Consider the following 27,276-nt stretch of genomic DNA (forward strand, 5'->3'; position numbering starts at 1 on the left):
GTTCAACTGTCTCAACAGACCCACTCTCGCTGTAAGACTTTGTTGAGTTAAGTAGTGCCTTGTATTGTTTTATAGCCTAGGAGCAGTCTTAGAGTTCACCATTCCAGCCACTTCACTAAAACCAAATGACTGAGCCTCTTCAACAAGTGGACAAAACCAGTCAGCTTTCAGCTGAATTTTCATTGCAAGTAAGGAAACATCAAACAATTACTCATTTTCACTGTCAATGCTTGCTGATAATCTTGAATGAACTCCAGTGGTTATTGACCAGGAAATGTTAGGAATACACTCTGCCCAATGGACTGTGTTCAGCCTGTTCCATCCATTTCACTTGAATCGGATGGACCCTTGCAGGCTGTGCCCCCGCAACCTCCTGGTAGATTGGTGCTATCTTCACCTCTGACAATTTCTAAGATTTTATTCTCACTGAAGTTAAATCAGCTCCAAGTGTGATCTCAGGGACTGTATGTTTCACTGGACAAAGATTTTGAGTCAGAGTTGGGTCGGTGTGTGTGCCCTGTGTTGTACTGATTGTGGGTCAATCTTATCGTATGCTGGATGAAAGGAAGACCTTCACTCCTGCCTGAGACTACGACATTAAACTAGACAGTACAGTGGCAGGACAGCAATCACCTCATTTTCAATTGAGAAACAGATTGGGAACATAAGGGATTGAACCTACTGCATGTACAGATTGGAACAGGTTTGGGTTTAATTTCTGCACTGAAGTCTCAACTCCAATTCTGTTTTTTTCACTGCTCAGGAGATGGCCATCTTTTGCTTCACTTTTCCCAGTGTCAGCTCCTATATGGTTCATGTGTATCTCAGTGTCAGCTCCTGTACAGTCTGTGTGTCTCAGTGTCAGTTACTGTACAGTCTGTGTGTGTCTCAGTGTCAGCTCCTGTACAGTCTGTGTGTCTCAGTGTCAGTTCCTGCACAGTCTGTGTGTGTCTCAGTGTCAGCTCCTGTACAGTCTGTGTGTGTCTCAGTGTCAGCTCCTGTACAGTCTGTGTGTGTCTCAGTGTCAGCTCCTGTACTGTCTGTATGTGTCTCAGTGTTAGCTCCTGTACAGTCTGTGTGTGTCTCAGTGTCAGCTCCTGTACAGTCTGTGTGTGTCTCAGTGTCGGCTCCTGTACGGTCTGTATGTGTCTCAGTGTTAGCTCCTGTACAGTCTGTGTGTGTCTCAGTGTCAGCTCCTGTACAGTCTGTGTGTGTCTCAGTGTCAGCTCCTGTACAGTCTGTGTGTGTCTCAGTGTCAGCTCCTGTACAGTCTGTGTGTGTCTCAGTGTCAGCTCCTGTACAGTCTGTGTGTGTCTTAGTATCAGCTCCTGTACAGTCTGTGTGTGTCTCAGTGTCAGCTCCTGTACAGTCTGTGTGTGTCTCAGTGTCAGCTCCTGTACAGTCTGTGTGTGTCTCAGTGTCAGCTCCTGTACGGTCTGTGTGTGTCTCAGTGTCAGCTCCTGTACGGTCTGTGTGTGTCTCAGTGTCAGTTCCTGTACAGTCTGTGTGTGTCTCAGTGTCAGTTCCTGTACGGTCTGTGTGTGTCTCAGTGTCAGCTCCTGTACGGTTTGTGTGTGTCTCAGTGTCAGTTACTGTACGGTCTGTGTGTCTCAGTGTCAGTTACTGTACAGTCTGCGTGTGTCTTAGTGTCAGCTTCTGTACAGTCTGTGTGTGTCTCAGTGTCAGCTCCTGTACAGTCTGCGTGTGTCTCAGTGTCAGTTACTGTACAGTCTGTGTGTGTCTCAGTGTCAGCTCCTGTACTGTCTGTGTGTGTCTCAGTGTCAGTTACTGTACGGTCTGTGTGTGTCTCAGTGTCAGCTCCTGTACAGTCTGTGTGTGTCTCAGTGTCAGCTCCTGTACAGTCTGTGTGTGTCTCAGTGTCAGCTCCTGTACAGTCTGTGTGTGTCTCAGTGTCAGCTCCTGTACGGTCTGTGTGTGTCTCAGTGTCAGCTTCTGTACGGTCTGTGTGTGTCTCAGTGTCAGTTCCTGTACAGTCTGTGTGTGTCTCAGTGTCAGCTCCTGTACAGTCTGTGTGTGTCTCAGTGTCAGCTCCTGTACAGTCTGTGTGTGTCTCAGTGTCAGTTACTGTACAGTCTGTGTGTGTCTCAATGTTAGCTCCTGTATGTGTATAGCACACAGGCAGTAAAAGCGAATTATTCACTACCGTGTGCGTCTCATAGACAGCTCCTGCACGTACAGGGTACATATTGTTAATAGACCCCTGATACAGTATCTGCTCCTGCACGTTATATGTCACAGTCTAACCAGCACTGTTTACACTTGATGTATTATACAGACCTGTACGGTCTGCTGTTGCTTGTCATTTGCGCTGGGAGAGTTGAGTCCTGTTGCTTGATGAAGTAAAAGCTGTCTCGCTGCTTGAAGAGCCTGGAATCAAAGAGGGAGAAAGGAGAAAAATAAGAAAAAGGTGTAGATCCCAAATCTTTTTTCCACTGACCTACATTAACTGAGTGGTCAAATGTTAGTGGAAGGCTAGAGCCAACATCTCCACGTCATCTCTGACTGACCAGTCACATCTGCGTCTGACCATTCACATCTGGCATCTTTGCCCATTCACATCTCTGTCTGACAATTCACATCTGTGTCTGGCCATTCACATCTGGCACCTCTGACCATTCACATGTGGCATCTCGCCCTTTTGCATCTGTGCCTGAGCATTCGCATCTGGCATCTTTGACCATTCACATCTGTGTCTGGCCATTCACATCTGTGTCTGACCATTCACATCTGGCACCTCTGACCATTCACATCTGGCATCTCCGACCCCTGTGCTGCTGTTTATGGAACACTGCCACTGAACAGCAGCGCAGATAAAACAATGCAAGCTGTAACTTTCACTCTTTAAAATGTAACCTGTGATAATATTTGGCAAATTAGGTGCATCCTCAGCATTAGGTTTATTGGTACCCTCAGTAGATTTTGGTAAAATCCTCCATGTGTAGCATACGTTACAAAAACTCATTTCTCCCCAAGAGAAGATTTCAGTTCTGATGCTTCCTCTCCCACTCTGGGTCTGCGTTGTACAGAATCAAAGATTTCCAAGCTCCTTCCTCAGTCTGAGTTGTTGATTCCAGCCTGAGGCAGCAGCAGTAGTATTCCCAGCTACCCCAGATTTTTTTTCCATTCATTCACGGGATGTGGGCTTTGCTGGCTGGGCCAGCATTTATTGTCCATCCCTAGTTGCCCTTGAGAAGGTGGTGGTGAGCTGCCTTCTTGACCGGCTGCAGTCCATGTGGTGTAGGTACACCCACAGTGCTGTTAGGGAGGGTGTTCCAGGATTTTGACCCCGTGACAGTGAAGGAACGGCCGATATATTTTCAAGTCAGGATGGTGAGTGACTTGGAGGGGAACTCCCAGGTGCTGGTGTTCCCACGTATCTGCTGCCCTTGTCCTTCCAGATGGTAGTGGTCGTGAGTTTGGAAGGTACTGTCTAAGGAGTCTTGGTGAATTCCTGCAGCGCATCTTGTAGATGGTACACACTGCTGCCACTGTGTGTCGGTGGTGGAGGGAGTGAATGTTTGTGGATGTGGTGCCAATCAAGTTGGCTGCTTTGTCCTGAACGGTGTCAAGCATCTTGAGTATTGTGAGCTACACTCATCCAGGCAAGTGCAGAGTATTCCATCACAGTCCTGACTTGTGCCTTGTAGATGGTGGACAGGCTTTGGGGAGTTAGGAGGTGAGTTACTCATCGCAGGATTCCTAGCCTCTGACCTGCTCTTGTAGCCACAGTATTTATATGGCTAGTCCAGTTCAGTTTCTGATCAATGGTAACACGCAGAATATTGATAGTGGGGGATTCAGTGATGGTAATGCCATTGAATGTCAAGGGGCGATGGTTAGATTCTCTCTTGTTGGAGATGGTCATTGCCTGGCACTTGTGTGGCGTGAATGTTACTTGCCACTTGTCAGCCCAAGCCTGGATATTGCCCAGGTCTTACTGCATTTGGACATGGACTGTTTCAGTATCTGAGGAGTCACGAATGGTGCTGAACATTGTGCAATCATCAGTGAACATCCCCACTTCTGACCTTATGATGGAAGGAAGGGCATTGATGAAGCAGCTGAAGTTGGTTGGTCCGAGGGCACTACCCTGAGGAACTCCTGTAGTGATGTCCTGGAGCTGAGATGACTAACCTCCTTCCTTTAACCATCTTCCTTTATGCTGGATATGACTCCAACCAGTGGAGAGTTTTCCCCCTGATTCCCATTGGCTCCAGCTTTGCTCGGGCTCCTTGATGCTACCACGTGGGTTGATCATTGAATGTTCTTCAGATGAACATACAACAGCACACTGTCTGGGATACATCAGACATTCATTATTAACCAATTTTGGACTGCAGCAGTTCAAAGAGGCAGCTCACCACCTCCTTCTTAAGGGCAATTAGGGATGGGCAACAAATGCTGGCCTAGGCAGCAACAGCCACATCCTGTGAAATAATTTTTTAAAAACCAGTGAACCATTAATACAGCTGAATAGTGGTAGAGGGATAGACAACCCCAATAACAGATAAACACAGGTCAGGAAGATACGATAATTGAATTATACATTGATGGAGACACTAGTGACTCAGTAACAACCAATACACTGAACAACTCCATAACCCAGAATGAACCAACACATGGAAGAACTCCATAACCCAGTAACAACATACTGACACAATAATTAATTAGTACAATTGCCAAATATGAGGACCACTACGATTGAACAATACAGTAACATATTAACAGGGAATCCACGATGCCAGTGACACCATAACTGAATTATGTAACAAAACAAGAATAGAGCCACCTAACAATTGATTTATAATCAATATACTGAACAGATTCAATAACCAAGCACTATGCCGGCACACTGATCAGGTGGGTGAAAATGGTGGGGTGGGGGCGGGAGTGGGGTGGCGGTGGGGTGGGGGTGGGGTGGGGTGGGGTGGGGGCGGGAGTGGGGTGGGGTGCGGTGGGGTGGGGTGGGGGTGGGAGTGGGGTGGGGGTGGGGTGGGGTGGGGGTGGGAGTGGGGTGGGGTGGGGGTGGGTTGGGGTGGGGTGGGGGTGGGGTGGGGTGGGGTGGGGTGGGGGTGGGAGTGGTTGAGCGGGTTGTGTGGAGGTGCAGGGAGAGATATATAAGCCTCAAACACATTAGTACAAATGGCAGGTTTTGGGGATGGTAGCACGATGGTTATGTTACTGGAACTCACTGCCTGAGAGGGCAGTAGATGCAGAAACCCCCAACTCATTTAAAAGGTGTCTGGATATGCACCTCAAGTGCTGTAACCTGCAGGGCTACGGACCAAATGCTGGAAAGTTGAATTGGGCTGGCCGGCTCATTTATCGGTTGTCTCCGACATAATGGGTCAAGTGGCCTCTTTCTGTGCCGTAAAACTTTCTATGAATCTAAGATTCTATGACTAATGAAACCTACACCATGTGCTCAAGTCCCACCACAACAGCTGGGAAATTCGAAATAAATCTGGAATAGTAAACCAGCATCAGTATTGGTGACCATGAAACTAACCAATCGTCATAAAAATTCACCAGGTTCAACATTGTAAACCAGCTCTTCTTACATGGCCTGATCTTTATGTGACTCCAGGCCCACAGCAATGTGCCTAGCAAGCCACTCAAGTTGAGGTCTGTGAATAACTAGAAAGAAAGACAATGGTCCTGCCACCAGTTTCCTGTTAAGATTGATGAGCGAGTTCAGCAAAGCCAGGAGTCCGATACAACACTGGTATAGAGGGTCCCCAACATACCCAAAAGGTAGAAAACTAACAAATCACAGGAGTATTAAATACAACTTCAAAGTGCTAATGGTGGAGGCATTTAACAGGCAGAAGCTCCCAGTTGATTGGAAACTTGTCAGTATGTTACCTATGTTCAGAAGAAGCTGATAAAACAAATTCAGCTAACAGCAGATCCACCAGACTGACACCTGGAAGTGGCAGGTGAGGGAATCAATGGGAAATAACCTGAGGATTATTTTTGTGATGTGAATACAAGCCAGGAAATGATGGTCAGCGTAGAATGAGAAAGGGCTGATAATCTCTGAACAGTCACTTTGAATCTTTTAAACAAGTGGAATATTCTGATATAGTAAATCTAGAAAGCTAAAGAACATTTAAAGGGAAAAATAAGAACTTGCATTTATATAGCACCTTTCATGGTCGCAAGGCGCCCCAAAGCATTTACAACAAATGAAGTATTTTAAAAAAGAACGTAGTCACCTTTGTAATGTAGGGAAATTTGGCAGCCATTTAGCACACAGCAAGGCCTCACAAACATTAATGAGTTAATGACTGGATAATCTGTTAGTGATTCTATGGAGTTATGTAGAGTACATAACACTGAATCAAACCATTCAACCTAACTAGTCCATGCCAGTGTCTATGACGGATAAATATTGGCCAGGACTCTGGGGAGAACTCATTTAAGACTGAGAGGAGGAAAATTGTCTTCACTCAAAGGAACATGGGAAATAGGGGCAGGAGTAGGCCATTCAGCCCCTTGATCTTGCTCCGTCATTCAACTAGATCAAGGCTGACCTTCTACCTCATGCCATTTTCCCCTCACTATCCCTTGATGTCTTTACTATCTAGAAATCTATCAATCTCTGTCTTGAACATACTCAATGGCTGAGCCTCCACAACCCTCTGGAGTAGAGAATTTCAAAGATTCACCACCCTCTGAGTGAAGAAATTCCTCATCATCTCGGTTCTAAATGCCTTGCCTCTTATTCTGAGACTGTGTCCCCTAGTTCTAGACTCCCCTCGGTTAGGGGGAACAGCCTTCCTGTCGAGCCCCAAAAGAATTTTTTATGCTTCAATAGGATCACCTCTAATTCTTCAGAACACTACAGGACACAGAGTCGATCACAGAATACAGGCCCAGTCTCCTCAATCTCTCCCCATAGGACAATCCCGCCATCCCAGGAATCAGTCTGGTGAACTCCGCTCCATCTACCTCAAGTCTGCCTTCCTTAGGTAAGGAGGCCAAAACTGTATACAATACTCCAGGTGGGGTATCGTCAAGGCTCTATACACCACCAGCAAGACTCCGTTACTCCTGTACTCAAATTCTATTACGATGAAGGCCAACATATTATTTTTCTTCCTAATTGCCTGCTGCACCTGCATGTTAGCTTTCAGTGACCCATGAACAAGGACACCCAGGTCCCTTTGGACATCAACACTTCCCAAACTCTCACCATAAAAAAAAATCTGCCTTTTTGTTCCTCCAACCAAAGTGGGTAACTTCACATTTATTCACAACATATTCCATCTGCCATGTCTTGTCCACTCACGCACCTAGTTTTGTGTCATCAGCAAACTTGGAAATATTACATTTGGTCCCCACATCCAAAGCCTGTCTACAGATTGTGAATAGCTGTGGATCTAGCACTGATCCTTGCCGTATCCCACTGACAGCCTGCCATCCTGAGAATGACCCATTGATTCCTACTCTTTTTTCTGTCCGTTAACCAATTCTGAACCCTTGCCAGTATATTACCCCCAATCCCATGTGCTCTAATTTTGTTTACTAACCTCCTGTGTGGGACCTTATCAAAAGCCTTCTGAAAATCCAAATACACCACATCCACTGGTTCTCCTTTATCTATGCTACAGGTGACATCCTCAAAAAAACTCCAACAAGCTTGTCAAACATGATTTTATAAATCCATGTTGACTCTGCCCAATCCTAGCAAATATTTTCTAAGGGCAGGATCATCCCAGATTTGCACTAAGTGCAGTAGCAGGCGGGAAAAAGGATGTTTTACCCACCAGCTGCAATGGCTGCTTTTCACACAGTATCATCCCAATCTCATTCCCAGGAAACAGGCTGGATTGCTGGTGGGGCAGCCTCTCATTCGCCCACCCTGCCGTCACATCAGGCCTTCAGTAAACTGGGCACCGCATCTAAAGGCTGCCCCTTCACACAGCAAGCACTCTTCAAGTAATCAGGAGTTGCTGCAAAGTCATGGCTGCCAAAGGGAGGAAACATACTGCCCCCAGATTTACCGATGCCTCCCTTGACTGCCCACTAGACTCAGTGGAGGATCGCTGCAAAGTCCTCTACCCCAGTTCTGGGCAAAGGCCAATAAACAAGGTCACCAATCCAGCTTGGGAAGTGGTTGCAGTGATGGTCAGCGTCAACTGAAGAGATGAATGGTCTCATCCATTCCACCAGGGCAAGTCGATCTTCTCATCACTCTCAACTCACACACTCGCAAACCCATCACACATCCACAGGGATCTCACATTTCAAGGGACAATACTACTAACTCTCACACACACCCTCACATCTCCATCAGACTCATACCCACTGGAACTCATGTCCTCATCCTGTCTATGGCTCTGCTCACCAGACAAACATTCCATACAGTGCCATGTGTCCCGCTCACACTCTCTCTATCTGTTTTCATGCAGGAGAAGCTGGCTCACAACAGCAGGGACCGGTCCCATAACAGGAGTGGAGTGGCCCACATTAGGCCCCTCACTCACTTTGAAGAGCGTACCATTGCGGTGACTGGTGAGGACGTGGACCGTGCCTGCGGCAATAGTGAGGTTGGCAGCTGACATCCACGTGTGGATCCTGTACCACATCTTCGTCTCTCAATGCATCTGTGAATGCTCTCTCTCCTGCTTTTGACTCTGCTGCCATGCATTAATTATCTCTACATTGGTTCACAGGGAGCTCTGTCAAGCAACCGACACCCTCAGCCAGCCAGTCCCTCAGCTCCATCCACATCTTCACCTCCAGCCAGGAGGACACCTCCTCCATTGAAGAGCTGGAAATAAGCAAGTGGAAGACCCGTCCCAGCACTTACATAGAAACATAGAAAATAGAAGCAGGAGTAGGCCATTCGGCCCTTTGAGCCTGCTCTGCCATTCATTATGGTCATGGCTGATCATCCAACTCAATAGCCTGCTCCCGCTTTCTCCCCATATCCTTTGATCCCTTTCACCCCAAGAGCTATATCTAACTCCTTCTTGAAAACATACAATGTTTTGGCCTCAACTACTTTCTGTGGTAACAAATTCCACAGGCTCACCACTCTCTGGGTGAAGAAATTTCTCCTCATCTCAGACTGTGACCCCTGGTTCCCCCACCATTGGGTACATCGTTTCTGCATCTACCCTGTCTAGTCCTGTTAGAATTTTATAGGTTTCTATGAGATCCCCCCTCATTCTTCTGAACTCCAGCGAATATAATCCTAACTGACTCAATCTCTTCTCATATGTCAGTCCCGCCATCCCAGGAATCAGTATGGTGAACCTTTCGCTGCATTCCCTCTATAGCAAGAACATCCTTCCTCAGATAAAGAGACCAAAACTGCACACAATATTCCAAGTGTGGTCTCACCAAGGCCCTGTACAATCACAGCAAGGCATCCCTGTTCCTGTACTCGAATCCTCTGGCTATGAAGGCCAACATACCATTTGCCTTCTTTACCGCCTGCTGCACCTGCATGCTTACCTTCAGTGACTGGTGTACAAGGACACCCAGGTCTCATTGCACATTTCCCTCTCTCAATTTATAGCCATTCAGATAATAATCTGCCTTCCTGTTTTTGCTACCAAAGTGGGTAACCTCACATTTATACAAATTATACTGCATCTGCCATGCATTTGCCCACTCACTCAGCTTGTCCAAATCACACTGAAGCATCTCTGCATCTTCCTCACAGCTCACCCTCCCACCCAGCTTTGTGTCATCTGCAAATTTGGAGATATTACATTTAATTCCCTCATCTAAATCATTGATATATAATGTGAATAGCTGGGGTCCCAGCACCGATCCCTGCAGAACCCCACTAGTCACTGCCTGCCATTCGGAAAAAGACCCGTTTATTCCTACTCTTTGTATCCTGTCTGCCAACCAGTTTTCTATCCATCCCAATACACTACCCCCAATCCCATGCGCTTTAATTTTACACGCCAATCTCTTATGTGGGATTTTGTCGAAAGCCTTCTGAAAGTCAAAATAAACCACATCCGCTGGCTCCCCCTCATCAACTCTACTAGTTACATCCTCAAAAAATTCCAGTAGATTTGTCAAGCATGATTTCCCTTTTGTAAATCCATGCTGACTCTGTCCAATTCTGCCACTATTTTCCATGTGCTCAGCTATTAAATCTTTTATAATGAACTCTAGAATTTTCCCCACTACTGACATCAGGCTGACTGGTCTATAATTCCCTGTTTTCTCTCTACCTCCCTTTTTTAATAGTGGGGTTACCCACACCATCCACCAGTGCAGAGACACACACCTCGGTGGGACCTAGATCTAGAGCCGGCCTGGGTTCACAACCTGGTGATTACCACATAGACATGTGTCTGCAGCAGGAGGAGGCAGGTTGAGCCGAGATCCCCGGCACTTGGAGGACTGCTGGGGAATAGGCACCTGTGAGGTCCAAGTCAGATGACAAGCCTCTGGATTCGGCCATCCACCTGATCCTGGAGAGTCAGCAGAAGGTGGGGGAACATCACGCAGAGCCCTCAACAGAGTGGCACGTGAGTCAGAGGAGTGCGCACTCTCTGAAGTGGTGCCCCCATGTGCATGTATGGAGTTCTCTATGGGGAGGATGGTGCATGCCATGTTGACCCTGGTCCAGCAGAATGCTGAGATGTGCGCAGACCTGCACTCCATCGCGGTAGCCATGGGTGAGTTCCTGCAGTGGCAACGCGAGAGGGAAACGGGGCACCTCAACATCCCTCCAGATGCTCCTTCCCCTCAAGGAGTCAGGCTGGGGTCCTAGTGCACTTGAAGGGAGGAGGAGCGGCAGCTGACACCCCTGGGTCATCCACTCAGGAATCTCAGAGGCTGTCCTCTCCCTCCGAGTCCCCTTTGCCTGTGACCCTCTCAATGTCATCCTCTGTCACCGCAGAGGGAGCTGACCCACAGGAGGACAGCCAAAGCAAACTGGGGCCCTCAAAGTCTTGGGTAACATTTGCTACCTTCCAATCTGCAGGAACCATTCCAGAATCTTTAGAATTTTGGAAGATGATCACCAGCGCGTCCACTATCTCTACAGCTACCTCTTTCATCACTGGGATGTAGATCATCAGGTCCAGTGGATTTATCAACTTTTCACCCCATTAATTTCTCGAGTACATTTGTTTTACGAATGCTAATTTCTTTCAGGCCCTCAATCTCACTAGTCTCTTGGTTCTCAAAGGTGGCGAATCTTTGAAATTCTTTACCCCAGGGAGGCTGTGGATGATCCACCATTGAATACATTTAAGGCTGAAATGGACAGAGTTTTGGTCTCTCAGGGAATCAAGGGACATGGGGAGCAGGCAGGAAATTGGAGCTGCCAGGATCGGCCATGATGGTGTTGAATGGTGGAGCTGGTCTGGCCGGCTGAATGGTCTACTCCTACTCCTATTTCTTATTTTCCCCTGGTCATCTTTAAAATAATGACTGTGGGATCTTTTACATTGATATTAACGGGCAGACTTGGCCTCAGTTCAGCACCTAAAGTTCCACCTGAGAGGCTGTTTTGAATCTACAGATATTTTGGACAGATTTGTGGTTAATAGTAAACTAGACAGGGTGACAGAGTTTGAAGAGCACCGCCCAGAAGTTACAGAAGGATCCAGGCAAGAAATAAGAGTGGCAGATCTCTAGCTGATCTAATTCAGCATAGATAAATGTAAGGTTTTACACAATCAAAGATTAAAATAGAGGGAGTTACTTTATTCATCGAATGGTGTTGAACCAACGAGGTGGGAGGCTGAGAGAAATCCAGGAGTGATTGTAGAATCTGCACTTTCCACGTCCACTCCGTGGAGCCCTGCCTAACTACAAAAAAAGAACTTGTATTGCTCCAGCACCTATGAGGATACGCCGAACAGCTTTACAGCCAGTGAAATACTTTTGAAATAGAATCACCCTGTTGTAATGATAGAAAACAGCTGAGCCAATTCAGTAGCCTGCAGTTCTCTGGGTGTTAAGCTGAAACTGCATGGTGCTCTGAGCAGAAGCCAGTTTGAGTTTGTACCTCAGGCTGGTCATGCAGGCATTGAGAAACATTCGTGTCTTTGGGAAGAATGCAGAGAAGGCACCTTTGGGCTGATCTCCAGTGTCAAAGGGTCAGAGTTATGGGGAAAGGTTTGAAAAATGCATACTTTTTAAATTTGAAAAAAAAGTCAATGAGAAGAGACTTAACTGGTATACAAGGTACTGAAAGCAGGGAGAAAGATTAATCCTAAGATAATATTTCAAGCTAAACCAGGACAGCAGGTCAAGGAGCACACTAGCATAAACATAGCAACATAGGAAATAGGAGCAGGAGTAGGCTGTTGGGCCCCTCGAACCTGCTCTGTCATTCAACTAGATAATGACTGATTGATGTTCTACTTCCATAGAACAGCACAGAAAGTTACAGCACAGAAGGAGGCCATTCAGCCCATCTTGTCCCTGCCAGGCCAAGGACACCCAGGTGCCCTTTCTAATCCCACCTTCCTGCACCCGGCCCATAGCCCTGCAGCTTACAGCACTTAAGGTGCAGATCCAGGTACTTTTTAAAAGAGTTTAAAGTTTCTGCCTCTACCACCAACTTGGGCAGCGAATTCCAGACACCCACTACCCTCTGCATAAAAAAGTTCTTCCTCGTGTCCCCCCCCTACACCTTCTGCCACTTATCTTGAATCTATGTCCCCTGGTTCTAGAATTCTCCACCAAGGGAAACAATTTTATTCTGTCCACTCTATCTATTCCCCTCATAATTTTGTACACCTCAATCAAGTTACCTCTCAGCCTTAAAAGCAACATATTGTGGATGCTGAAAATCTAGAATAAAAACAAAAATAACTGGAAAAACTCAGCAGGTCTGACTGCATCTGCGGAGAGGAATACAATTAATGTTTCGAGTCCGTATGACTCTTCATCAGAACTAAGGATAAATAGAAATGAGGGGAAATATAAGCTGTCTGAGGGGGGTGGGACAGGTTGAGCTGGATAGAGGGACAGTGATAGGTGGAGGCAAAGAAAAGAGTGCCAAAGATGTCATAGACAAAAGGACAAAGGGGTGTTGACGTCAACACCCCTTTGTGGCCTCACCAGTGTTTTATACAATTCCAACATTAAATCCTTACTTTTATATTCTATACCTCTGCCAATGAAGGAGAGAATTCCATATGCCTTCTTTACAACCTTGTCTACTTGAACTGCTGCCTTCAGGGACCTGTGTACTTGTACGCCAAGATCTCTCATTTCATCTACCCCTCTTAGTATATTTATTGTGTAATCCCTGTAACTGTTTGACCTCCCTAAATGTATGACCTCACACTTCTCTATGTTAAAATCCATCTGCCACTTTACCGCCCACTCCACCAACCCATCTATATCATTTTGGAGATTATGGCTATCCTCTACACTATCCACTACTTGGCCAATCTTTGTGTCAAATGCAAATTTTCCCAATCGTGCCCTCCATGTTCATGTCCAAATCATTAATATATAACACAAACAGCAAGGGCCCCATCACCAAGCCCTGTGCCACTTGAGACAACTTTCCATTTGCAAGGGCATCGACCATTACCCTTTGTTTCCTGTTACAAAGCCAACCTTATACCCAATTTGCCACATTACCCTGAATCCCATGGGCTTGTACTTTCCTGACCAATCTGCCATGTGGGACCTTGTCAAATGCCTTGCTAAAATCCATGTACACAACATCCACGGCACTACCTTCATCAACCCTTCTTGTCACTTCCTCAAAGAATTCAATCAAATTTGTGAGGCAAGACCTTCCTTTAACAAATCCATGCTGACCATCCCTGACTAGTCCATGCCTTTCCACATGACAGTTAATCCTATCTCTCAGGATTGATTCTACTAATTTGCTCACCACCGATGTAAGACTAACTGGCCTATAATTGTTTGGCATTTCCTTTGATCGCTTTTTAAACAATGGAACTACGTTTGCATTTCTCCAGTCCTCCGGTACCTCCCCTGTATCTAGTGAAGATTGGAAAATCATCCTCAGAGCATCTGCTATCTCCTCTCTGACTTCCTTCAGCAGCCTCAGAAACAATCCATCTGGCCCTGGTGACTTATCAACTTTCAAGGATTTCAACCCTTCGAGTACTTCCTCTCTCATTATGACTATCCCGTCCAATATCTTGCAGTGTTCCTCCTGGACTACTATATCTACATCCTCCCTTTCCTTTGTAAACACGGAGACAAAATATTCATTCAAAACCCTTCCCACAGCCTCTGCATCTACACACAAGTTTCCATCTTCATCTCTGATAGGTCCCACTTTTTCCTTAACTAACCTTTTAGCACTAATGTATTGGTAAAACATCTTTGGGTTATCTTTAACTTTACTTGCTAATCTTTTTTCATGCCCTCTCTTTGATTTCCTTATTTCCTTTTTTACTTCGTCCCTGCACTTGCTATATTCGTCTAGGCTATCTGCAGTGCTTAGTTCTTAGTGCCTATCGTACGCTTTCTTTTTCTGCTTGATCTTCCCCTATATTCCTCTAGACAACCAGGGGGGGTCTAGATTTGGCAGTACCACTCTTATTTTTGTAGGGGACATGTCTACTTTGTACAATTTGGATCTCGCTTTTTAGTGCTTCCCACTGGTTTTCCCATTTTATCCTCCAGCAGTGCTGTCCAGTCCACCTCAGCCAAGTCCCTTCTCATTTCTGCAAAATTTGCCTTCCCTCAGTTCAAGACTTTTACTCTTCCATGGTAATACTAAATCTAATTGAATTGTGATCACTGTCCCCGATATGGTCGCCAACTGTCACTTCACCCACTTGCCCTTCTTCATTCCCCAAGACTAGGTCTAGAATTGCATCTCCTCTCGTTGGGTTTGTCACTAATTGGTTGAAAACATTTTCCTGGACACACTGCATGAATTTTTCTCCCTCAGTGCCCCTTATATTGTTTGAATCCCAGTTGATATTAGGATAGTTGAAGTCTCCTACTATTATTGCCCTCTTGTTCTTACAAGCAGAAATTTGCCTACATATTTGTTCTTCTATCTCCCTTTCACTATTTGGGGGTCTGTAGTATACTCCCAGTAGTGTGACTGCCCCTTTTTTATTTCTAAGCTCAATCCATAGAGCCTCGTTTGTTGACCCATTTAGTATATCATCCCTTCTCACAACTGGAATTGATTCTTTAACCATTAGTGTTACCCCACTTCCTTTTTTATCTCCTACTCTATCATGTCTGAAGATTCTATAACCAGGGATATTAAGCTGCCAGTTTTGCCCCTCCTTTAGCCAGGTCTCCATTATAGCAATGACATCCTGCTGCCATGTGTCTACCTGTGCCCTTAACTCATCTACCTTGTTTGTAGTACTCCTTGCATTGAAGTGTAAACAGTTTAACCCCGTCAATTTCCCTTGCTGGACATTTTTAAAATTTTGCTTCTCCTGTAACTCCACGTCTATCACAACGTCCCTAGCTAATGTTCTACCTCCATTTTTCTGATCTGAATCTGACCTATCTGATCCTACTTCTGGGATCCCATCCCCCTGCCACACTAGTTTAAATACTCCCCAACAGAACTAGCAAAAGCCCCCGCAAGGACACTGGTCCCAGCTCTGCCTGGGTGCAGCCCGTCCGGTTTGTACAGGTCCCACCTTCCCCAGAACCGGTCCCAGTGCCTCAAGAATCCGAATCCCTCCTGGCTACACCATCTCTCCATCCACGTGTTTATTTGGTCTATCCTCTTATTCCTGCTCTCGTTAGCACGTGGAACTGGGAGTAATCCTGAGATGACTACATTTGAGGTCCTGCATTTTAATTTATCTCCTAACTTCCTGTGCTGAGCTTGCAGGTCATCATCCCCTAGTTTACCTATGTCGTTGGTACCAATGTGTACCACGACCACTGGCTGCTTACCTTCCTTCCCCAGAATGTCCTGCCATTTTCCTGCACTATCCCCATATCTCTTGATATCTTTAATACCTAATATCTCTGTCTTGACGTACTCAATGACTGAGCCTCCACAGCCCTCTGGAGTAGAGAATTCCAAAGATTCACCACCCTCTGAGTGAAGAAATTCCTCCTCATCTCAGTCCTAAATGGCCTGACCCTTATTCTGAGACTGTGTCCCTGGTTCTTGACCACCACCCCACCCTCTTTCCCACCCCAGCCTTCGTGCATCTAACCTGTTGAGCCCTGTAAGAATTTTGTATGTTTCAATGAGATAAGCAAAAAACAAGACTGATATCAGAGCTATTTCTTCACAGAGCTGAGGAGAGAGAGAGAGAGAAAGGGAGGGAGAGAGACGGAGCCTGAGAGAAAGAGGGAGAAAGCAAGAAAGAGAGAGAAAGCGAGAAAGAGGGATATAGAGAATGAGGGAGAGAGAGAAAGAGGGAGATAGAGAAAGAGGGAGAAAGCGAAAGAGGGATATAGAAAAAGAGGGAGATAGAGAAAGGAGAGAGAGAAAAAGGGAGAGAGAGAGAAAGAGGATGAGAGAGAAAGAAGGTGGGTTAAAGCCCCAGGATGGATTCTAGGTAGGAGAGTGAAAGCAGCTACACCCAGCGATGGAGGGTCCATGGGCTTCACTGAATTGATATGATGCTCAGCCTCTCTCTGTTTGCCTTTATCTTTGCAAATTAACTCGTTACCCAATTCCCACTATCTTTTATACTAACAGAAGGTAATCCTGCTTTAAGAACACAGTCCGTAACATGATAGCAGCAAGACCAACTCCTGTAAACCAGAGCTCTTAAAAACTAGTGATGTGTGAGGGTTTACAACATCAAAGGCCCAATTTCCAGCACCTTTTCCTCTCTCTGACAGGGCCCTAAAGTCAGCTATAAAAAGCAAACTTTTAAAATGATTTGTTCAAATGTGACTTCAAGAAGAAAATAATAATAAAGTATTTGGTAGTGACAGGAATAATACTCCCAGCAGTCCAGCCACTGCCTCATAGCCCCACAGCTGCCCACACACTTTAAATCAATATAACTTATAATTTGAAATGGAGGTTTATCTCTTCATTGCCTTTTCCCTCCACAAGTCCCCCACTATCCCATCCCCATAGACCCATCCCTCAAACCTGCCTGCCCCCTGCCACTCCTCACTCTCCATGGGTACTAAGGGTGAACTGGCACCTCTCAGTACCACACCTGGGCACCCAAATTCCATGTGCAAGTTAAGTCACCAGATATTACCTGTTAGTGAACTACAAGCAGGGATTGCACAGTGCTGCATTCACCTGACATCTACACTGGCTGTAAGAGCCTAATCGTAACTTAGCCCTCACCCCAAACCCTCCTAATCCAAACCCCTAACATTAAACTAACCATAATGATAGCCTCTAACCTTAACCCTAGCTCCCTAACCCTAATCATAATCTCAAACTCTAAACCTAATTACTAAACACTAACCTAAGCCCATCTTTAACCTCGATCCCTAACCCCAGCATCCTAACTCAAAACCTAACAAATTAGCCCCATAAAATACAGATCAACTGTGGTCTAATTGAATGGCAGAACATGTGCAGGGGATTGAATGGCCCCCTCAAGTTCCAGTGTTCTTATATTCAATGCCAGCCCAGGGTTTGGCAGGAGTGGTGCCGAAACAGAGCTGTGGCTGTGCCGCTGCAGCTTCAGGCGCCAGAAACCACCCAAGGGAGCTGGGTTTTATGAGGCTCTTCTGCAGGCCTGAATTCCACCACAGTCCGAGGGGAAGGGCCACTATTCAATGCTGCCCATCACCAATTTTGCTCTGAGCTCTTAGGCCACGCGTTTCACCCAGCACTGTGGACTCTGCTGGCAGGTTTGGAACTTTCCGGAGAAAGCCTGCAAGGTGGTGACCGGGACTCGCACTCAAATTCGAAACTGAGCACGTGCTTCTCAGGCCGGATGTGGAAGTTGCTGTAAATGTCAGCGTACACATCGACCTTCGAAGCCTCAAAAACTCCCTCCAAAAATGGGGGTCAACTTATATGCCAAGAGTAAAAGTGAACTGTCAGTGTGAGTGTGGGTGGTCGCCAGTTTAAAACATCATCGGCATCCACTCCAAAGAGTGGGCCTGTCCTAAACTCCCACACATCTTCGCAACACGGCCTGTATCACCCGCTTGACCCCCAGTTATAAGGTATTGGTAAGTAAAACGTGCATTGGGGGGGGTGCCTATTAGTGTGAGGATAGCATGTCATGGATGAAGAGACGGGTGGACTTATATGCCAAGTATATGCAAAAACATGATTTCTTGGGCTGGAAAATGGGATCGTCTTATACACTGGGTCGATTTATATGCCATGATTTTTGGTAGTTTAAATGCACAAATAAATAATTCTCTCCCTCCTTCTCCCCCATTTGCCTCTTTATTGAGTGATGAATCCAAGGTTCAATCTTTAGAGCAGTGTTCTCCTCTTGGAGTTAGTAGGTTATGGGCTCAAATCCCACACCAAGGGCTGAATTTTACAATGACTGGGTGGGCCGATCGGGCGTGAAATTGCGCGAGATGACGTCGGGGGCCGATCACGGTCAGCGGACTGTTTCCCGGCCGATCCTGGGCCCGGCGTTCGAGCTAAAAACTAAGGCCCAGGATTTTGATGTGAAAATCAAGGCTGATGTTCCAGGAAGTGCAGCAGAGGGTCAGTACTGAGGGAGTGCTGCACTGTCAGAGGGTCAGTACTGAGGGAGTGCTGCGCTGTCAGAGGGTCAGTATTGAGGGAGTGCTGCACTGTCAGAGGGTCAGTACTGAGGGAGTGCTGCACTGTCAGAGGGTCAGTACTGAGGGAGAGCTGCACTGTCAGAGGGTCAGTACTGAAGGAGTGCTGCACTGTCGGAGGGTCAGTACTGAGGGAGCGCTGCACAGTCAGAGGGTCAGTACTGAAGGAGCGCTGCACAGTCAGAGGGTCAGTACTGAGGGAGAGCTGCACAGTCAGAGGGTCAGTACTGAGGGAGCGCTGCACTGTTGGAGGGTTGATACTGAGGGAAGACTTCACTGTCGGAGGGGGAGTGTTGAGGGAGTACTGCACTGTCAGAGGGTCATTCATGAGGGATGGCTGCACTGTCCGAGGGTCAGTACCAAGGAAGAACTGCACTGTCAGAGGGTCAGTACTGAGGGAATGCTGCACTGTTGGAGGGTCATTCATGAGGGATGGCTGTGCTGTCCGAGGGTTAGTACCAAGGAAGAACTGCATTGTCAAAGAGTCAGTACTAAGGGAGTGCTGCACTGTCGGAGGATCTTTACCAAAGTGGTGCTGCATTGTTGGAGAGACATCCTTTGGATGTGATGTTACACTGAGTCCCTGCCTGCCCTCTCAGGTGACCATTAATATGGTAGAACTCAAGTATTGCTGAAAAAAGAGACATGTCAAAGCTTTTCATCTTGCACTCGTCAGGACACTCACAAGAATACCGATATAAGGGGGAAAACAACAAGTTAAACTGTACGTGAAGAGAGTGCTGATTGGTTGGCAAGTGGAGTTGTCATGGTGAATGCACCAATTATGGTGACTGACAGTTAACTGCCAAGCATTGTTTGAAATTTAAACCAGGCAGCTTGACCCTGATTGGCCAAGGCACTGCCCTGAGGAATGAACCAAGTGAATGGCTGTCACTTATTTTGTTTAGCTGAAACAGGCGCAATGGGTGTACATGTTCTTTCTGTCTGAAAGAACAGGCTCCTGTGTATCAATATATGTAGCTTCTGGTACAGGTAAATGTGCCACACTGCAAGCCCGACTGACAATCTTAAATTGGTTGTCAGCGTAATTCTTAGTGCATTGAGGATTATTTAGCGAATTTTGTCCAATCGCGGAATCACATTTAATATTGGACACTTGTGTTTTGAATTTTGTAAGCATGGGCTGGTTGGGTACGGTCTGTACCTTGCCTGTTGTGAACAGCGGCTGGGACATGCTGTTTGATACGATCCACCAGTCTTTGGGATGTATGGTCTACATACCTAGCATCACACTGGCACTGAAATTCATACACCACATTACTTATTTGTGTGATAGGCAGAACGTCTTTTTAGCTTGATGCAGCATCCTGTTAGTGGCAAATACCATTCATGTTACTACTGCACAGTAGCAGCGTGAAACAGCTAGCTTCATCTGTTGCTCAAATTTTTGAGCTACTTTGCCCTTCCAGGGTAATCTGAGGTAGACTGGGCACTTGGAGGACCAAGGGATTAATTAAGAAGGGGAAAATAGAGTACGAGAGTAAGCTTGCAGGGAACATAAAAACTGACTGTAAAAGGTTCTACAGGTATGTGAAAAGAAAAAGATTGGTGAAGACAAATATAGGTCCCTTGCAGTCAGAAACAAGGGAATTTATAATGGGGAACAAAGAAATGGCTGACCGACTAAATACATACTTTGGTCCTGCCTTCACACAGGGGGACACTAATAACACACCAGAAATGTTGGGGAACACAGGGTTTAGTGAGAGGGAGGAACTAAAAGAAATCAGTATTAGTAGGGAAATGGTGTTGGGGAAATTGATGGGATTGAAGGCCGATATATCCCCAGGGCCTGATAATCTACATCCCAGAGTACTTAAGGAAGTGGCCCTAGAAATAGTGGATGCATTGGTGGTCATCTACCGAGATTCTATAGACTTTGGAACAGTTCCTACAGTTTGGAGGGTAGCTAATGTAACCACGCTATTTAAAAAGGGAGGCAGAGAGAAAACAGGGAATTATAGACCAGTCAGCCTGATGTCAGTAGTGGGGAAAATTCTAGAGTTCATTATAAAAGATTTAATAGCTGAGCACGTGGAAAACAGTGGCAGAATTGGACAGAGTCAGCATGGATTTATGAAAGGGAAATCATGCTTGACAGATCTACTGGAATTTTTCGAGGATGTAACTAGTAGAGTTGATGAGGGGGAGCCAGTGGATGTGGTTTATTTGGACTTTCAGAAGGCTTTCGACAAAGTCCCACATAAGAGATTGGCGTGTAAAAATAAAGCGGATGGGATTGGAGGGTAGTGTATTGGGATGGAGAGAAAACTGGTTGGCAGACAGGAAAAAAAGAGTAGGAATAAACGGGTCTTATTCTGAATGGCAAACAGTGACTGGTGGGGTACCACAGGGATCGGTGCTGGGACCCCAGCTATTCACAATATATATTAATGATTTAGCTGGGGGAATTAAATGTAATATCTCCAAATTTGCAGATGACACAAAGCTAGGTGGGAGGGTGAGCCGTGAGGAGGATGCAGAAATGCTTCAGTGTGATTTGGACAAGCTGAGTGAGAGGGCAAATGCATTGCAGATGCAGTATAATGTGGATAAATGTGAGGTTATCCATTTTGGTAGCAAAAATGGGAAGGCAGATTATTATCTGAATGGCTATAAATTGAGAGAGGGAAATGTGCAACAAGACCTGAGTGTCCTTGTACACCAGTCACTAAAGGTGAGCATGCAGGTGCAGCAGGCGGTAAAGAAGGCAAATGGTATGTTGGCCTTCATAGCCAGAGGATTTGAGTACAGGAACAGGGATATCTTGCTGCAATTGTATAGGGCCTTGGTGAGACCACACCTGGAATATTATGTGCAGTTTTGGTCTCCTTATCTGAGGAAGGATGTACTTGCTATAGAGGGAGTGCAATGAAGGTTTATCAGACTGATTCCTGGGATGGCGAGACTGACACATGAGGAGACATTGAGTCAATTAGGTTTATTTTCGCTGAAGTTCAGAAGAATGAGGGGGGATCTCATAGAAACCTATAAAATTCTAACAGGACTAGACAGGGTAGATGCAGGAGGGATGTTCCCGATGGTGGGGCAGTCCAGAACCAGGAGTCACAGTCTGAGGATATGGGGTAGACCATTTAGGACTGAGATGAGGAGAAATTCCTTCACGCAGAGAGTGGTGAGCCTGTGGGATTCGTTACCACAGAAAGTAGTTGAGGCCAAAACATTGTATGTTTTCAAGAAGGAGTTAGATATAGCTCTCGGGGAGAAAGGGATGAAAGGATATGGGGAGAAAGCGGGAGCAGGCTATTGAGTTGGATAATCAGCCATGATCATAATGAATGGCGGAGCAGGCTCAAAGGGCCGAAAGGCCTACTCCTGCTCCTAGTTTCTATGTTTCTATGTTTTTCAGGGCCGGAAGTGACAGCCTTAGGCCAGTTCACGTGCTTGTGTAATATACAGTGAGCAATGATCTGATCAGGGTTGCCATTATCCCGCAGGATGTCTTTGATGCACCCTATTTCAGCATCAAGCTTGCATGGTGAGCAAATGGCCTTGGGCCCTATTTACAAGGTTGCCGATAAGACCAAACTTATAGCATGTGGGATTGTAAGAATCCCAACGCATATATTGACCAGTGAAGATAGGCTTGCAGTAGACAGTAGTAGAGAACCCCCTGGAAGATTTCTCAACTAGTACGTCAAGGAAAGGGAGTTCATTTGACTGCTCCATTCCAAAGGTGAATTTGAGCCCATTAAAACATGTAAGGAAATTGTTACATGCAACATCAGATTTAAATATAGAAACGTATCATCCACATATCGGAAATATGCGAGGGGTATCAGGTTGGGTGTCATTCCGTTGAAGGCACGTTTCCCATGGAACCCAACAAAGATGTTTGCGAAAGCTGGGCCGAGAGGGGATCCCATGGCAACACCATCTATTTGGGCACACATGGTGTCATTAAAACTGAACTCAACTGCGCGAGTTGCCGAGTTCATAAGCTCAATGAACACGGATTCACACAATAGTGGTGGAGCGCCATGATATAGTGCTGCAGCACAAATATCTATGGCTTCCTTAAGTGGAACATTGATGAATAGGCTAGCAATGTCAAATGAGCACCTGGGCACAGCATTGGCTATCGATGTGCAAGTCCTGGATGACTTTTGCAAATGTGAAGGAATCCTTCACCATGTATCTGGAAAACTTGGTCAAAAGTGGCTGTAGAACGGGGATCTTTTAAGAAGGGCAGGAGAGTTCTCCCTGGTGTACTGGTCAACATTTACCCCGCAACCAACACAATTATAACAGATTATCACCCTTGCCCAATTTCCACAGAATGGCCAAAAAGTCTGGTTTCGTATTCATCAGCCTGAGATCCTTTGTGTATGTTTGAGGATTTGCATGCTACTGATTTCAACGGCTGGATCTCTCTGCCCTACTCGTCTTCAAAAGAGTGCCATTAATTATTGTGTGTCCACCTGAGAGGGGAGACGAAGGCTCAGTTTAAAATCTCATCGAAGGGACAGGGCCACTGCTGTGAACGTCATCTCGACTATGTGCTTTAAGCCTCTGAGGCAGGACGTGAACCCACAAACCTGAAATCATGCTTTCCCACTGAGCTAACAGCCGAAACAGTCGAGGAGAAAGCAGGCGAATGTTGCATTCACGCCCGATCATGGGCAGTGAGACTCCTGTCTCAATGTCAGGAGAGGATCTGTGCTGCCTACCACAGTTGGCTGACACTCACCGCCTGGGCTTTTGCACGAGTAATGGCCACTCAGTGGGAGGTAGCGGAGCGCCGTTGACACCCATGTGAGAGTCGGCAGCTTTCAGGACTGGAGTGACAGGAAGCTGGAGTGGAAAAGTTGCTTCCACGCAGAGAAAGTGCAATAAGAAAACCGCAGGTTAAACATGTGTGCACAAGATGCCTTTTCCACACTAAAACCAGCAAATGTGTTTCCTGAGAACTCATACTGAGCGCGGAGTCAAGTCTTTACACCCTGACTGCCCCCTGCTTAACCCCACTGAAAAAGCAACAAAAAAAAAAGCAAATTGACCCCCGTGGGGGAATTTCCATTAAAAGTAATGTTTTGGCAGACTTGGGAAAGAAAAGATAATTTAATTCTTCTGAGACATACAGCAGATTTATGAAAAGACTGGATTGTGTCAAACCAGAAGTCGCAGAGCAGTCTGATATTTTTGCAAATTCTTTTTTTTTCCCTTCTAATTCTGCCACTTTAGACAAACAGGAGAGATAGTGTTTCTTTACAACCGAGGTTTCCAGCCACTAACCCCAAGCGCTGCTCTCTCAAGATGAAAACCATCTGCCACATAAACGCACTTTTCTCTCGCTGCACCAAGGGAAATCCCACAACCTGCCCGTTGTTTCTGACCGACTCGCACAACGGCAATTTCACTTCAATCCCACCTTTCTAAAGAGAAAAAAAACAATCTTTTTTTTTAACCAGACGCAGCTACAAAAGTTCGGTGTCCGTGCCAGTATAAGCAGCCAGCCCAGCGAGGAGTTGCAACACTAGCACTGCGCTTTTCAAAAGAGAAGGCCATTAATTTTTCCCCTCCAAGAACAAAACGTGCATTGTTGTCCTGTGTCTCTGACAGGTTTTATTAGGTCTGAGAGCTGGCGGAGAGCGAGGGGGGTAGGGGGGGAGAGAGAGAGTGGGGGGGTGGGGATGGGGAGATGGAGAGGTCACTAGGGTGAGTGTAGAGTCTGGCATTGACACTGACAGGTATGCTGCTGCTGCCTCTACTCGGTTATGTCAACAAAAAGCCTGTAAATCTGAAGTGGGAACCAGAATTGATTAGCCACGCCATCACTACCCCTTCTGTTTGCAAGAAACTTTCTGCAGGCTTCCAACCAATTCTCATCCTTATCTGGAGGTTCCCTGACAGCCCCTGATGGCTGTGGGGACTTGCTATTCGTCCAGCTCCTGTGTGCTCCGTCCCAGCGCTCCGATTGAACACAAGGTGCGATCCAAGATTGGATAATCCTCAGGAAATTTCAGCTTGCCCTTTCCTCCAATTGTTGTCCTGTTCTCTCTGCATTCCTGGGTCATTACCGTCCCTCCACCACTCACCCAAGTGTCCATATGCGAAACCCGGCAGCCCAGTGTTAACCACGGGTTGGGTAACAGTGAATATTGGCTGAGTGCCCTTTATCAGACACTGGATAACGTTCAAGGTGATCACTTCACTCTGTAGCCTCTGGGCCCGCTGTGACTAACTGTGATGCTATCAAACCACAGTCTGAAAGAGCTACACACATAATTAATGATGAAATTACTCCGGCAGCAGGGTTTTAGTGAGAACATCTGTTTCTCGAACCAGATGTGATCTGGTTTTAAACCCACAGAAGCAATTCACAAAGATGATACCAGGCAACAAGAGGTTTTCATTCTGAAGAAAAAAAATGAGCCTCTTTTCATTCACATTGACCCCAGTTTAAAGATGTGTTTAATCCTTTGTCTTAGCTCAAGGCACTCCATTTCAACAATTCCTCCAGGGAGCCGAGATATCAACTCCAGATGGTGCATTGGGTGGTATGAACAAGCTTCAAATAAAGGCCATGTGTACTTTGTGACAGATCCGGCCAGTCCATCCCACTGGTTTTGAACTTCCACACCAGCTGTGGACGAAGCTCAATCACTTCAGGTGTGGAATGGTCAGGTGAGCTGCCAGTCACCATAAGCAGGGCCTTAACGGCTCCTCCCCTTGACATTTTTTTCCCTTTACATTCATTCATTGGATGTGGGCATTGCTGGCAAGGCCAGCATCTGTTGCCCATCCCTCATTGCCCTTGAACTGAGCGGCTTGCGAGGCCATTTCAGAGGGCAGTTAAGAGTCAACCACATTGCTGTGGGTCTGGAGTCACGTGTAGTCCAGCTGCCATGGTGGGATTCGAACCTGTGTCCCAGGGCATTAGCCCTGGATCACTGGTCCAGTGACACTTAGGTTACAACTGGGATGAGAGGAGTGCGTGTATTATCTAGTTCCACTACTCTGCAGGTCGTACCATTAATTTAAAAGTTTAATTTACTCACTAAACTGGCCAATCGTTTACCTTCTCTCCTGGTACCCAAAATAAAAGAAACTTTAACCAGGCTCCTTCAATAAGCTCAGAACGATTATTTATTTTAAAGCAAAACTCCTTTTTCAACAAGTTGCAAGTACTGGTTAACACACAATTGTGATCGGGAAGTATAACTATCTATCTCTTCCAAAAGAATTCCTCCCAGGACACACACACACACACACACAGACAAACAAAGGACAAACAGATAGAGTCTCTCTGCAGAGATGGGCTTTAGAGGATGGGTGTTATAAAAATAAAGGATAAAGTTTGCTGGGTCTTGACACTGTCGACCTGGGGTTCCCTCATGTGAAGACGGGCTGTTGGTCCCGATGGATGTCTGGAAGTTCTGACCGCTGGGGCTTTGCCGTGGAGGACAATATAAATGTATATTGCTGGATCAATTCTTCTGGTCTCAGCTTTGCAGGTCCAAATGCAGTCAAGTTACATTCAGGTGAGGATTCTCTGGCTATAGGTTGATAGCTATACACAATTTTAAGGCAATACACAGAGAGAGAGAGAGAGCCAGTTAGGGTAGCCTTCCTTTCTCAGCTTCTTCCACAACAAAACTGACTTCAAGCAGCAGGCTCAAACTGAAGTTTTTTTCCTCTCTGCCATGCGATTTCCATCAAACTACCAGCTTTTTCTTTTCTTCAGTTTTTCCCCCCATCAGTTAAATCGATTGCTGTTCAAAACAAACAGCCAGATCTTCCTCAAGTACCATAAAAGTCGGGTGATTTCTGGGAAGAGGCCTGCTTGCTGACAGTTCCAATTTGAACTAATGAGCTTCTTTTAAAAAAAAGCCCAGGTTAGCATCCGAGTGTCCAGTTAATACTGTGTCCTTCCATATTTTAAATGAAAAATAGTTTAAAAAAAATATGATTTTCCCAATAATTACCACAATGTCACCTGACTGCGATCAGTCAGAAGTTGGAATCCTCACACTCGCAGGCTGGACTCATTGGCAAGGGCTGTCCCTTTCTTCAACAGGCCTGACACACTTACCAGTCTATTCATAAAAACAAAAGCTCAGTACATCTCTCCTGTGCCATGTCCACAGTCTAGATGTCTTTCCTTGGGTCAGATGTCCTGCCGCTGGGCACAATGAGGGTGAAGTTGAACCTTGTTCCTCAGGCCCAAAACAAATACAGAAAGATCCAATTTCATAAGCCTATGTGTCAGGCTCCAAGTGTACCTGACTCCCTATTGCCTTGAACGGGATATAGGTGTCCCTGGACCTGTCTTCAATCTGCACCAAGTCCATTTCGTATGCAGATGGAGGGCTTAACTTCTCCTTAAGGACCCTGCTCTGAAATTGGTCAAAACCTCAGAGAAGGAGTTATTCTACTGGACCCACAGCTACAGAAATCGAGTCCAGATTAGCCCTGGATTTCTTTTTAAGCAGGTGCGTACCTGACAGGTAAACTGGATTTAACATTCCAGGTGAAGTGAATTCACAGAACAATTCTGCACAATCAGGAAGCAGTAAATCAAAAACTCTCTCCTACTCTCCAGCTGTTGTTACATTTTCTGAT

At 46.1% G+C, this 27,276-nt stretch overlaps 1 protein-coding gene across 2 annotated transcripts in view; it reads right to left on the reverse strand.

The window, feature by feature from the left end:
• foxp4 (forkhead box P4) overlaps positions 1–27,276 on the reverse strand; it is a 438,498-nt gene that overhangs the window by 228,854 nt on the left and 182,368 nt on the right. For both annotated transcript variants that reach the window (XM_078546502.1, XM_078546501.1), the window contains exon 3: positions 2,299–2,388. In XM_078546502.1, the coding sequence (XP_078402628.1) occupies positions 2,299–2,388 (90 nt within the window). The remainder of the gene's footprint in view (positions 1–2,298; positions 2,389–27,276) is intronic.

Source organism: Cetorhinus maximus, chromosome 8 (assembly GCF_964194155.1).
Source record: "Cetorhinus maximus chromosome 8, sCetMax3.hap1.1, whole genome shotgun sequence".
Lineage (NCBI taxonomy): Eukaryota > Metazoa > Chordata > Chondrichthyes > Lamniformes > Cetorhinidae > Cetorhinus > Cetorhinus maximus.